The 14,276-nt window shown below is 45.7% G+C and overlaps 1 protein-coding gene across 1 annotated transcript in view; it reads left to right on the top strand.

Annotated features, from left to right (window-relative positions):
• Window positions 1–27: 27 nt before the first annotated feature.
• The window catches only part of IQCK (IQ motif containing K), an 18,497-nt gene continuing 4,248 nt past the window's right edge, over window positions 28–14,276 (top strand). Inside the window, exons 1-4 of the mRNA XM_048494187.1 lie at window positions 28–136; window positions 4,439–4,509; window positions 6,333–6,471; window positions 7,916–8,013. Coding sequence (XP_048350144.1) covers window positions 70–136; window positions 4,439–4,509; window positions 6,333–6,471; window positions 7,916–8,013 — 375 coding nt within the window. The 5' untranslated portion in view covers window positions 28–69. The remainder of the gene's footprint in view (window positions 137–4,438; window positions 4,510–6,332; window positions 6,472–7,915; window positions 8,014–14,276) is intronic.

A 14,276-nucleotide genomic window follows, 5' to 3' on the forward strand; every position in this document is an offset into this window, starting at 1 on the left:
GCCGCGGCCTAGTTGCAGGAGGCACCGCCCGGCCTGCGTTTGGGGTTGCCTAGCAACCGCTCCCTGGGCATGGCGGCGGCGGCGGTGGCTGAGAAGGGCCGGGCGCCCCTCAGCCTCTGGGAGCAGATTTGCGCAGGTGGGCGCCGGGCAGAGCCTCTTTCCCCCTCGCCCGCTTTGGCGCCCTTTTCTTCCTCAGGGGCTTCTTCTCTTTCGCGTTTGCCTGCGGGGGCCCGTCCGGTCAGGCGCCATTGCTGAGGGAAGGAGTCCCATTAAATCCAATGGGGCTTAGTCCCAAGTAGTCCGACTGAGGCTGGCTTCCACAACACTTGCTTCAAAAAAAGCTTCCTCACGGTGCAATCCTAAGCAGAGTTGCGCCAGTCTGAGCCCATTGAGATGAATGGGCTGAGGCCGGCGGAACTCCGTTTGGGATTGCAACTGCGGGCCGTCCCTTCATTTAAGGGCTTACCCATAGGTTTGACCTAAGGTCTCAACATCTAGGGGGACTCTGGCAGCAGTGTCAAAAATATATAGTGCAGTGTGTGTGTATGTGTATTTGTATGCTTATGTATTATGTATATATATATATAATACATACACATATACACACACACACACACACACACACACACACATATATACACACATATATGCGTGCGTGTGTGTAGTTTGTTTATTGTTTACATTTGTATCCCTTCATATCTCCGAAGACTCAAGGCAACTCACAACAAGCATATGTACAACCATACACACACACACACACGCGTATATTTGAGGCTGTCATAGGTGTGTTTATTTTATTTGTGCTTTTTCCCCCCCCCAATCGCTACAATACTTAACAATAACGCATGACGTCCTTCAGAGGAAGAATTGCGAATGGTGGGATTTTAAACACCCGTTGTCATCCTCGGCTTTACTCGATTTTGTGTAAAACGCTCCTCCATCTTCCTCTAGTCCTGACGGTGGAGGACTGGCAGAGACCTCACAAATGGAATATTCAAGGGCCTCTTTGCATCTCAATACGGCACCTTGTTATCTTTTCTCTCCTACAAAGGCAAAATCTCACCTCAGTCGAAGCTGACAGAGGGATTTTGTCTTGTGTTATGTGTTTGTGAACATATAGCGGCATATCAGCACTGAGAGAAAGAGGCGAAGGCCTAGCTAGAACAACCCCAGAATCTGCTTTTCTTTTCCCTCAGGAATTAAAAAAAAAATCTGGGGGGAAATACTGAAATCCACTCATTCAAGAGCAATCTTGTTGATATCCAAGGTATCTATATATTCATCCAGATTGTGTGCTGTGGGGATTTTACTTCAGAAAATGTTCATTGTTGGGTAATGTTAATTTCTGTGCATGCTATGTAAGCAACAACAAAAAACATATACTCTTGAAAATATTGTATAAATGAGACTAGTCTACAGTTAATGGGCTTATCTGTGCATTAATTATATATTAATTGTTTGCTTATACACTGCTGACAAGTTTGTTTGCTTGTACACTGTTGTTTGCTTATATACTGTTGACAAGTTTGGTGTTGTCAGTGCTGTGAAATTCACCTCAGTATCCAGACATGCTGCATGTCAGTTTCTGTTCCAGTAACACGCTTTATTTTTTTGTGTTACAAAATGTGTTTTTTTTCTGATTTCTTTACTTTTATGTCTGTTTATGACTAAGCATCTGTCTGTTTACTTCCTTTCTACCCAAATTTTCTGCCCAGTGGCGTTCAAATCCAGGACATTTTGCACTTTGCAGAGGCAAACTTAGATTTGCCATTTAGTGCCCTTCCGCACATGCAGAATAATGCACTTTCAATCTGCTTTCATAATCGTTTGCTAGAGGATTTTGCTGTTCTGCACAGTAAAATCCAGCTGCAAAGTGCACTGAAAGTGGATTGAAAGTGGATTATTCTGCATGTGCGGAAGGGGCCGTAGTCTTCCAGAGCCTCTTCTCCCAGCTCACCCTGTTCCTTCTTTCCCTCCCACCTTGTGGCCCACCTGCAAGAGAGCCATAACCACCATAAGAGGCCTGGTTGTTGTTCTGAGAAGTGCAGACTTAATTCACTGCAAAGATGGGCTATTCTCATAATTCTGAAGAAGTAACTATTGGACTTGCAACCTAACTAGATGGTACCGTGAAACAGACATGTGTTGATTCTAGTCCCATATTTTGTGGATCTTTTTATGCTATAGCGATTAGGACCGCTTTTTATGCTATAGTGGTCTAGAATCTGGGAGATTGGGGATCAAACCATTTCTCTGTCATGAAGCTCCCTGGGTGACTTTGGGTGAATAGTTTTCTATCAGTCTAGCCTACCTCAAACAGTAGTTGCGAAGATGGAAATGAGATGGAAAAGCACATATGCTTGAAAAGGTTCTATTTATGTTTGTATTTCTTAGATTTCTATGCTGCTCTTCTTGTCACAACAGACTTAGAGCGGCTTGAGTACTAGGCAAGTACTCAGTAGTACTGTCGTGCTACTGTAGTATTGGGTGGCTATAGCAATTCCACAATATTATACCCTTGACCAAAGAATGGTACACTCCTAACTGGGATGGTCTTCCACTGAGCACCCAGCTTCGAGAGACACACATGGAGCAGTGAGGGAGATAGGGAACACCTGCCTAGCCAGATCAGTCAAATCAACCCTGGTGATCAGTGGGGTGACAGATGTCGCAGCCACCCTCACATCCCAATATTACTCAAGTCAGGAAAGAGCTGAATCGCTGTCCCCATTCCCTCATTCTCATCTTTCTCACAATACTAAAACCAGGGGGCATACATTGAAAATGCTGGGGGGAAGAATTAGGACTAATAAAAGGAAACATTTCTTCACGCCACGTGTGGTCGGTGTTTGGAATATGCTGCCACAGGAGGTGGTGATGGCCACTAACCTGGATAGCTTTAAAAGGGGCTTGGACAGATTGATGGAGAAGTCGATCTTTGGCTACTAATCTTGATCCTTCTTGATGTGAGATGGCAAATGCCTTAACACACCAGGTGCTCGGGAGCAGCAGCAGTAGAAGGCCATTGCTTTCACCTCCTGCCTGTGAGCTCCCAAAGGCACCTGGTGGGCCACAGCGGGGTAGCAGAGGTGCTGGATTAGATTAGGACAGCTCTGGACTCTGAATACAGTCAGCGAGGCTCTTCATATGTTCTTATGTTCTTATCCTAAAATCCAGCGACAGGGACTGTTGTTTCACATGCGTGGGGTGATGACTATTAGATTCTTATCCTAAAATCAAACTGTTCATGCGTGTTTTGACCCGTGTGGGAGTGATGACTATGGAATTCCCTGGTAGGTTTTTCAAATATATAATTTGGAAATCCAGGGCATCTAGTGGTCCAAAGAGACACCAGGTGGAATGGCCAGTTTCATCTGTATGAAATTGTACGATTCCTTTTCGTTTCAGCTGTCCCCAGGGGCATTCCAAGCAAAAGCAGACTCGCGTTGGGTTTGGACAACTAGAAGGAGAGAGCATCTGTTTTGCTGCACACCAAATTAAGCGATAATGTTGTTGCCTCCATTTTTATGAGGCACTAATCCGATTCCCATATGAATCTATCCCAGCAAATTCCCATGATGAGGAAATTAGATTATTATCTCATAAAGTGGTAAAAACTCAGATATTATGGTTGATGTCATGTGAGTGTAATTAATAGCAGGGGAAGCCCTGAGCACGCTTACTGTTTTTCAGTTCCTAAGCAAGGAAGAGCCCCCATGTCAGTTGCATTCCTCAAATTAGACTGTCCTTTGGGTTCCTATTTTTGTGAGATAAGATCCATAAGAGAGAATCAAGGTGTTGACAGCAGCTGCCCTGACGTTTTGGAGACGAGTTGCCTCAAGAAATTCACAGCAACGCCTACTGGGAGAACACATGCAAAGGCCCCCTAGCCCTGTGCTTTCAGGATTGTTTATCTCATTTTTATCCTACCTAACTTCCACATAGTTCAGTCCGGCAAACATATCTGTCCCCTGCCTGTTCCAGTTTATCTTGACAACAATCCAGTGAAGTAGGACTGAGAAAGGAAGCCTGGCCCAAGATCACCCAGTGAGATTTTTATTATCCCCGGTGGTTTGAATCCAGGCCTCCCCAGGCCTAGTCTAACACTGCAATCACTACACCCTCTTTGTTTGGGAGCCTACATTTGCTGCTTTAGTTCTCCGTGAAACTCCCCCATCCAAAGAACTATCAGGCCAAATTTGCTCATCTCCTTCCTGGTCAAAATTTTTAACTGGGAAAGGAAGCATTGCCCTGGTTCCCTAAGACAAGGAGATTCCAAAACGGTAAATTTAACTTATTAAATAGGTTCTTGGCATTCATGGGCTTGCCTGCTCTGCAGCCCCGAGCGCCGTCTCCACATGTTTTCAGAGAGAGAAGTATTCAGACCTCCAACATTAGCAATAAACATCTGATGGTTCTCCCTTCTCTTTTTTTAAAGACTATGAAGCAGAGCAGCCTCAACATCCTGACAATATCAAACTGAAAGAGGAACCCGTTTCTGTTGTTCAGGTAAAACCATCCACACAGGAAAACCTTTGATTCTGTTGTGAAAGAGTAAGTGTAAATTTTCCATCCTGTACTCCCAAAAACGTCTCAAGGAAGCACGGGTCCTAATGCACAGGTACTTTGCCCCAGGTGTCAAATATTCCATGCATTCAAAATGTGAGAGTTGTTGCAGTTCCGCAGGGCCTGTAAGACGTGGCTGTTCCACCAGGCCTTTTCCACCCAGCCAGCTGGATGGAGTGAAGAAAGATCTTCTCGGCCTCCAGGCCAGGGGAAGGGGGTAAGAGGTCAGGGAAGAGGATTATTTATTACCCTCTGTTTTAATAACTTTTTAATGAATGGCGTTATTTATTGTTTTAAGGTCGTATTGGTAATTTTTGGGTTTTATATGTTTTTATGATTGTGTTACAAACTGTTGTGACCTGCCCCGAGCCCTGTGGGGATAGGGCGAGATAAAAGGTGAATGAACGAACGAACGAACAAACAAACAAACAAATAAATAAATAAATAAATAAATAAAATATCCCAGAAGGTCTAAGACAGTGGTTCTCAACCTTCCTAATGTCGTGACCCTTTAATACAGTTCCTCATGTTGTTGTGACCCCCAACCCTAACATTTAATCCATTTTACAGATGTAGAACACTGATGCAGAGAGTCTTAAGCGACCCCTGTGAAAGGGCCGTTTGCCCCTCAAAGGGGTCACGACCCACAGGTTGAGAACCACTGGTCTAAGATATTTGAGGACCACAACCAGTTGTGGCACAGGAGTTCTGAGAAACCATGGTCGATGTGTGTGCATGCATATTTGTATATACTGCACAGTCTGGATTGGTACTACAACGTTGGCAGTTCACTACGCCTACTTCCCCAGCTGGCAACTCACACGCACACACAGAGCTGTTTTAAACTCCAGTAGACAATAAAGGCAGGGACATATCCCAGTCTTGCCCAGGGGACTACCTTTAGCAGTATGCTGTGTTTTTGTCTGTCCTTGTTCAAGCTGTCAGTATTGTTTCTTATGAATCGGCACATTATTGAAATACTCAGCTTGTACCTTTTGAACACAGCACCCTTGACTGATCAAAAGAGTACAGGCAGGCAGAGCAGGAGGAGGGTATGTAGTTGCTTTTTAACGTGGGTGATTTTCACCTGCTGTCACAAATGCAACGAGAGCCTGCACAGTTGAATCGCAAATTCGGAAGTACCTCAAGGCATTTTGTGTGTTGTCTGTGGAAGCTTCATACTGAAAGAACAGTGAGTTCTGCACCGATTCCATGATCCGGGGTGGTCTCGAAAGTTTTCTCTAATGCAGAAAGGCTCTTCTGCTGTTCCTCTGTGTCTTCAAGCCAGTTTTATAAATATGTTTCAACAGGATTTTTTCCAGTTCCCAAACAAACAAGCTCCCATTTATAGATAATTACTTTTGGAAGAAATTAACAAGCCTGGCCCTATGATCATGGGAGGGTTAGTCATTTTTTTAAATCTGTTATCATTCTGCCTTCCTTAAGTTAAAGTCCCAAAGCATTCACTGGATAAAATAATCTCAAAGAGGGATCTAGTGGTTTTAATAGTTCAGTTCTTCACTCATATAGAACAATTGAGAGGATTTTAGGAATGAGAATAATAAGAAATGGTTTCTGTAGCTTTCCACATTTTTGTGCCCCCTTTTCAGTGCCATCCTAAGGAGAGTCATTCCAGTTTAAGACTGGAGTAACTGTGCAGGACTGCAGTTAGAGTACTTACTAAGCAACTCGGGCTACGTATTGAGGATTTGAATTGCTTTGCTACCTCCCCCCGTATTGACGTTATTCTCTTTGATTTTACACAGGCTTCTCTGGATGAAAGAATTCTGATACTTCCCGATGTAGATGAAGTTGAATGGACACCAGTGGAGGAAGGGGTTCCTTCACAGCCTCCCTTTCCCCTCGTACCACCACAACCACCTGAACTACCCAGTCTGAAAACATGTATGTCAGAATAAATACTGCACTCTTTAATTAGTGCAGGCACCTTTTCAAGACACGAAAGAGCTTGCAACCATTGTCCACATCTGTGTCAAAGGTCATCAGTCACTTTGCTGAGTTGTTGACCCCGTCCACATTTGATGACATCAAGAGCACAAATGCCTTTTCCCAGCAGAGGCGCACTTTTATCGATATCCTTTCCCCCGCAACGTAGTCAAAGCATGCATTATCCTGCACTATTTTAGATTAGGATTTATGGTTTTAATTATTTGTTGGGCAACCCTATCCAAGGGGCCGGGTGACAAGCCATGGCCACGCCGGCCCACTGCTCCCAAGGAAGCTTTCCAGCATGTGCGGATGCTAAGAATGCAAAAAAGCCTTCCAGCTGCTGGGAAGCCCCCATTTTGCTTAATCAACTTGCGCTACCAAAAAAGTGGCATAAGCCTTAAGCCTGGGGCAACAGCTGGGTGTGATGCCAGTGATGACAGGGGCACAGGTGTTCAGCACCACTTTCCACTGCCATGGAGAGTCACAGCAGCCATCCACTGGTGAATTTGCCCCTCCACTAGGTGAGTGCCCCAGGGAGGGCAAATCTACCAGTGCCCAGCCCTGCTGGGAAAGTCCAGAGTATAAGTCGAATGAAATGAAATAAAATAAAAACTACATTATGATGAGTGGGAATGTCTAAATGGACAGGTGTTAGGTTTTAGGTTTTGGGTGTTTTTTTGCTTTTTTAAAACATGACGCCTCGACCTAACCCTTCCACCCCACCCGGGGACTGTTACGCGCGAGCGGTCCGGAAACCCAGGGAAGGCAACTGGCTGCGCTGCGCCATCAGCCCGAAGCCGAGACTGACCTTCCCTGCGACTATCCGGCTTGTCGCCAAGGCCAGGGGACACGCCCCCCTGCCCTGTGTGACCGCTCCAGAGTCGCAGGGCAGGAGGGGGCATGTCCCCAGGCCTCGGCGACACGCCGGACGGTCGCAGGGAAGGTAGGTCGATTGGGAAAGGGGGGAGGGATGGCACCTTCCAGCCGCTGCCGTTCGCACGGCAGCGGTTGGAAGCCGCTGTTTTCCAAAAACCCCACTCGGGGAGCGAGGTTGGGAAACAGTAGCTTCGCGCTGCTGGGGAGGAGTGAGGGCAGTGCGGCTGCGAAGCAGCTGCGCCCCCGTTGCGAACAGCTCCCTGGGGATGGCGTTTTTGCCGTCACCAGGGCTCTGTATTTGGCCCGTGCGGAAAGGGCCATTGTTAGCATGACGTGTAATATTACCCTGTCGTGTTGAGATAAGAGGGACAATATATGCTCAAATATATAATTAAGCTCAAATCTCTGTATGTTTTGTTCACCAAATCAACTGAAATTTGGAAATGCACGTGTTCAGCATAGATATTAGTCTTACAGCCAACAAAAATGGTATGCTTTTGTTGTTGTTGTTGCTGTTGCCCAGGTCCTCCAAGAGAAGTTTTAGAACACTTTATATTTCCAGTGCTCCTCCCAGGGATGACAGAACTGCTGCATCAGGCGAAGAAGGAAAAATGTTTTGAGGTCAGTGACTAGTTTCCAGCTGTTGTTTTTGAAGTGGCCTTCAGCTCAACGATTCTCTTTCCGGAAAATGGACAAATTCTTTTTCCATATTTCGTGCTCAACCAGAATTCTTCTTGTCCAGTTATTCAGTAGACCTGAAACTAGTTGCTGCAAACTGTACATTTTCTGCAAATGGCTCAGAGCTGTCCCTAAGGAGCTGTGACACCCAGGGCATACCCCCATGTTTGACTCCTCTCTTGGAATGCTTTCTCTGTGTTTACTAGCCATACGCACTTCCCATTTGAACATTCCTCTGTTGGAAAAGGGGTGTCCTTATCAGTCATGGGGCCCCACTCTGCTCTTAGTTTTTAAGGCTAGTGGCTGGCCCCATCTTCATTCTTCTCTTTGCTCCTAACTTCTTTCCATTCCTTTCCATCCCTCCTTACTTCTTTCCAGCCCTATCGTCTCTTGGGCTACTAGTCACAGCTCTTTGGAACTCTCTCAGCCCCACCTGCCTCACAAGGTGTTGGTTGTGGGGAGAGGAAGGGAAAGGAGCTTATAAGCCACCTTGAGTCTCCTTATAGGAGAGAAAGGTGGGGTATAAATCCAAACTCCTCTTTCTCCTCCTCCTCCTCCTCCTCTTCTCCTTCTCCTTCTCCTTCTCCTTTTCCTTCTCCTTCTCCTCCTCCTCCCCCTTCTCCTTCTCCTTCTCCTCCCCCTTCTCCTCCCCCTTCTCCTTCTCCTTCTCCTTCTCCTTCTCCTTCTTCTTCTTCTTCTTCTTCTTCTTCTTCTTCTTCTTCTTCTTCTTCTTCTTCTTCTTCTTCTTCTTCTTCTTCTTCTTCTTCTTCTTCTTCTTCTTCTTCTTCTTCTTCTTCTTCTTCTTCTTCTTCACCACCACCACCACCACCACCACCACCACCACCACCACCCTGACACCACCTCCTCACTCACCTGTGTTTCCCAAGCTTTCTGTCTATCACTTCCTGCTGTTTCCAGATTCCCTCCTGCATCTGTTCCTGGCCCTTTCCAATCCATTACCTGCCAGCAGTATCATACTTGCAATGAATGAAGCCTTCTAAGGGAGGGATATCCCCGAGTTTTAGACCAAGGGATGGCCATGGCTCCCAATTATTACAGTATTTATTTATTTAGAAATTTTGTATGTTGCCTCTTCGGAGATCTGCTTGAGACCGCTAATGGTTAAAACAATGAAACTGTTGGAGCACAACCATGAAAAAATAAAGCAAGACCAAGAAAACAAACTCCGCTATTTAAACAACCCAGGGCATAAAAACAGTCTAACAGGACATGCCCATCCAGCATGTAGTATAGATAACACAGTCTTCAGGCCAGAAGAAGATAGTAAGATCGTAAAAAGAGATGAATCTACTTGCTCTTAACCACGACACCTTCCGGAGTTTGTCAGAGACAGTGGGTTGGTCAGTGTTGGTGGCAGAACACTGGAAAGAGATGGCACGGCATGGTAGTTAGTGGGTCGGACTAGAACTGTAAAGACCCCGCTGTAAATCTCCACTTGGTCAAGAGGCACACTGGTTGACCTTTAGGCTTGCTGCTCTCTGTTAGATTAAGCTACTATATAGAGTTGTTTATAAGGATCAAGTGGGGCAGGGATGAGATGAGTCATTCATAGTTCCCTGAATTGTAAGGAAAGTGGGATGAAATGTAATATTTTAGGTAACAGAAAGGCTGAATTAGGTGGACCTGGATAATCTTCAGCAAAGTAGTTCTGATCTTCCAGTCCTGGGGTCTGGGGGTTGGGGGAAGTACTTCATGTTACAGCTCGGTAAGGAGAAACTGAATATTTCTGGTTCTGACTGGCTGGAGTGAAGCGTTTCAAGACGGGCGAATGCAGCTGCAATGTCTTTTTCATTCCTACTTCATGAGAAAGTTGAAATTGTGGGTCTCTGTAGGATTAATGACTGGTTTCTTAGAGGCTAACCTTATTAAGTCTTAATTGCTATTGTATTTCTTTGCTTTGCTCCCCCCCCCCCCCATGCTGTTTCACTGGCTTATCACAGTTAAGACATAATCGCTAATGGTCTGTTCATCTTCCCCTCCCTCCCCTTTAAAAATATTTCTGAGCAGTAATCACCGGAGTGTTTTGGTGCATTCGGTATTTGAAATTCATTTCAGAATGACATCTGCTGTTTAATTTCTACGGCAGCCCAGTTTTGCAGAAATAGCCTCCTTAAAAGCAATTGTCTTATGCACCCCTGTTCAACTGAACCAAATTCCTTACAACCCACAAAAATCTGACAGAAATGCTCACCATCTCAAGCACATGTGTATGCACCAAGGGGGTTGTTTGGCAGTCGCTCCTCAATAGGACATCATCCAGATTTCTGGAGTTTTCTTCACGTTCAGGGGGCAGAGGCAACTATAGGTCGGTCAAGCGCATCGTAAGCAGGTCATGCCGTGAAGTGACCGGGGAAGGTGTTTGTGGACTGTATTGCAAGCAAGCAAGCCTTTATTGGCATAGACAACGGTACAACAATAGTAAAAAACTGATTAAAAAAACATAGTATAGGAAATAAATGTTAAGTGGAGGGAAATCTACTGGTAATTTCCAGGAGAAAGACTGCCACTATCATACAGAGAGAAGGATCAGGATTGTCCAGCAAGTAGTGTAATCTAAATAAATCGGGGAGATCGGGTAAATGTAAAGAAGTAAGGTTCACATACTTGGATCTGATTTCCTTGAATCTGAAACAGCGTAGTAATTGGTGGGCCAGAGATTCAACTGAGCCATCATTACACGGGCACAATCTTTTAGCCTTTTCTTGCTTGTTAAATCTACCATGTAACAAGGCAGAAAGCATAACATTAAACCTGGCGAGCATTATGGCTCTCCTTTGAGCAGGGTTTATTAAGCAATACAGGTAGTGTGCCAAGTGGCCCTGTTCAAATGGAAGAGAAAATTACAGGGGGGATCATGTTTTCTTGGCTGCGGTGATTAGGGTAGAGAACTCTCTATCCAATAGTTGACCTTTTAATTTTCTATAGGCTTCTGAATAGGACAAAGGGCAAAGTAAATCCACTGACAGTCCAATAGAAGCCATTTTTTCTTTGATTATGGAAAACCAGGGGTTGGAATGGGTGTCAGAGAGCAGATGGTGGACCAGGACTGTATTGTGCAGTAGATAAGCTAGCCTCCTGTTGGGACCAGTCTGAGAACTCTGCAGAAACTATTGACCTTTAAACAAGATGAAGAGAAACCTTTCTTTTTTCTTTCCCATCAGTGAAGGCAGAATTGGCAACAGCCCAAAACAGCGTAGGCGGGACTTTTATCAGAGAATAGTCATTGTGAGCGACATCCTGCGACCACAGATCTTTGGCATCATTGCAAAAATAAGAACATAAGAACATAAGAAAGAGTCCACTGGATCAGACCAGAGTCCATCTAGTCCAGCACTCTGCTACTCGCAGTGGCCCACCAGGTGCCTTTGGGAGCTCACAGGCAGGATGTGAAAGCAATGGCCTTCTGCTGCTGCTGTTCCCGAGCACCTGGTCTGCTAAGGCATCTGCAATCTCAGATCCAGGAGGATCAAGATGGGTAGCCATAGACCGACTTCTCCTCCATCAATCTGTCGAAGCCCCTTTGAAAGCTAAAATAAAATGGGGATGGCAGGAAAGAAACCTGGTTTCAATTCAGAGTGCTGGTCGCACCAGCTCTCATTTTGTCTCACTCTTTGACTGACAGCTTGGCTGCCCGGGCCATTCTGAGCAGAGAGTGGTCTTGAACCCATGAAGCTGAATCCGACTTTTGGTCCACCAAGGTCAATATCGCCTGCTCTGACTGGCAGCCATTCTCCAGAGTCTCAGGCGAAGCTCTTTCAGATCAGCTGCTACCTGGACCTTAACTAGAGATGCCAAGGATTGAACCCAGAGCCTTCTGCATTCCAAGCAGAGCCACTACCCCTCCCACCTGTTAGCTTTGCCAGTATAATAGGAGATGTTGGGGATTTGCACCCGGGGCTTTATGTGTGCCAGGCATGCAACTAATCCAGGGGTCTGCAACCTGCAGCTCTCCAGATGTTCATGGACTACAATTCCCATCAGCCCCTGCCAGCATGGCCAAGCTGGCATGGCTGATGGGAATTGTAGTCCATTAACATCTGGAGAGCCACAGGTTGCAGACCCCTGAACTAACCAGTCAGTCATTACCTGTCACTCAGCACCCCAAATCCAAGGACAACCCCCACCCCCGAATGCTATTAAGCTTGAGCAAAAATGTTTAATAAGTGAATTTAATACACTTCGTAAGGACTTAAAGCAATTTTAATGTTTGGTCGTTTGCGCTATTTGATTCTCTCTCTCTCCGTCGCCTTTTCTGTGTGGGTGGGGCATGACCCGAAAGACGCAGGCCACAGGGCTTTCCCATTCCTTTGCGTAGGGTTTGAAAATCTATTCAGAGAGATTCTTAAGTGGCAGAGATGCACAGTGGCAAATAAAGATAGGCAGATAATAAAGCTAAGCGTGAGTTGCTTTTGTTTAAAAAATACTTTACTAGTTTAGGGAAGGGTTACATGGAGATGAAACAATAACAAGCTATACTTCTCCGTTACATATTTATAGTAGAAGACTACGTCAGCTAATTCTAACTGACCATGTAGTCATCTCCTCGTGGTTCACGGTGTCTCATGGTGTCTGCTCAAACAAAGAAAGACCGTTAACTTTATAACCTCGGGCTACGTGACCACTAGCACTTATCCAAGGTCTGACTGACTGACCAGTAGCTAATCAATAGAGCAGGCCATAAAACAGTGACCTCAGTCACTGGTTTACCCACAGACAGTTAACCCTTTAGTAACTGAATTGTGACAGGCACTTGCAAATACCAACACTTTGGCTACTTACTTGGGATCAGAGTCGGGAGTGTGTGATCGATACGGCCGGCCCCTGCTGCTTCTACAGGGTCTTCTGCTAAATAGTCTGAGGGTTCCAGTGCAGTTTGCAAAGGGGAGGGAAACAAGGCTGTGGGTGTTAGGGACCTTTAAAAAAAGAACGAGCAATTCATCAAGCTTTTGGTGTAGTTCAACACACCGCTGTCTCCAAGGGCATCGAACGAAAGGGGTGAAGAATGGGAAATCATTTGCATTGTGAGAGTAATAACTCGAAAAAACATCTGTTGTCTAACAATACACATTGTGCAGAGGTTTCCTGTGCACATCCGGGTTTGCTCAGCACAAGACAGCTGTGCCAAAGGCAGGCTTGCTTTTCCCTTACTAAGAAACTCTGGCAAAACCTAAAGCAACGTAGGTATCCCTGGTATACAGTTTCCCAGGCCTTACTGGAGTTGCACACAAGATAAAAATCAACATGGTGCAGTAGATACAGTGCTGGGCTTTGACCGAGGAGCCCTGGGATCTCATTGCCATGGGATGCACAATGACCTGTGTTCACTGGTGTCTCTTCTAGGAGGTACTATATTCCCTCTCCTCCTCCTCCTCCTCATTTATTGTTGCCATCATTTCTGGAGCGATACAGGAGAAAACAGCAATATCTAATATTACTTCCCGTCGTTCAGACCATCTGTGTCAGTTTGAATGCTTCATCAGATGACTGCTTGGCCCGATCCCAGGGCGTTTATAGGGTCGATTTGTAGCTCTGGATCTGGAGCAGTTATACTATACCTACTTGGAGCCATATTGCTTTCCCGCTGCACGTACAGATGACCTTCCATCTCTGTCTCCCTCCCAAAGCACCCTTTGGAGAAGGTGGTTCTTGCTGGAGAAAGTTCCAAGAAGGAAAGGATGGAAGCATACCTTTTCTGTCCTGTTGTTTTTCCACTAGAAGTCCAAACCCCAGGCAGCTTTTACCCACTGGGTTTTTCAGACTTACTTTTGCAAGGGAAACCTGGGTCCAGAATGTTGGCATGGTGAACATCAGCTTAGTTTGGGGGATCTTGGGAAAGCTATGCTTAAGCACCCCCTTCTTCCCCTTCCCTGTACAAATGTTTGCCTCCCTGGGGTGCTTTGCATCAGAGAAGGGAGCTTTGTCACAGCTGCAGTATAACCTGTAGCTTTGCCCCCAAAGCCGCAGCTCTATAGTCACTTTATTGTCAGTTCCACTGAGTCCAGTGGGACTTGCTTCTAACTTGCTTTGGAGTGAGCTATATCTCTGCCTGGTCAGAATAGCAACCCGAAGATCCTTTTCCTACAAGCACCGATAGTGACCTCAAGCAAATACTGTTGCATGAGTGTTCGCGGCGACCCTACCAGTATACGGCAAAAGGTGCCACCTGGCAGTCAGCGCCTACTGCC

Source organism: Sphaerodactylus townsendi, linkage group LG04, assembly GCF_021028975.2.
Source record: "Sphaerodactylus townsendi isolate TG3544 linkage group LG04, MPM_Stown_v2.3, whole genome shotgun sequence".
Taxonomy (NCBI): Eukaryota; Metazoa; Chordata; class Lepidosauria; order Squamata; family Sphaerodactylidae; genus Sphaerodactylus; species Sphaerodactylus townsendi.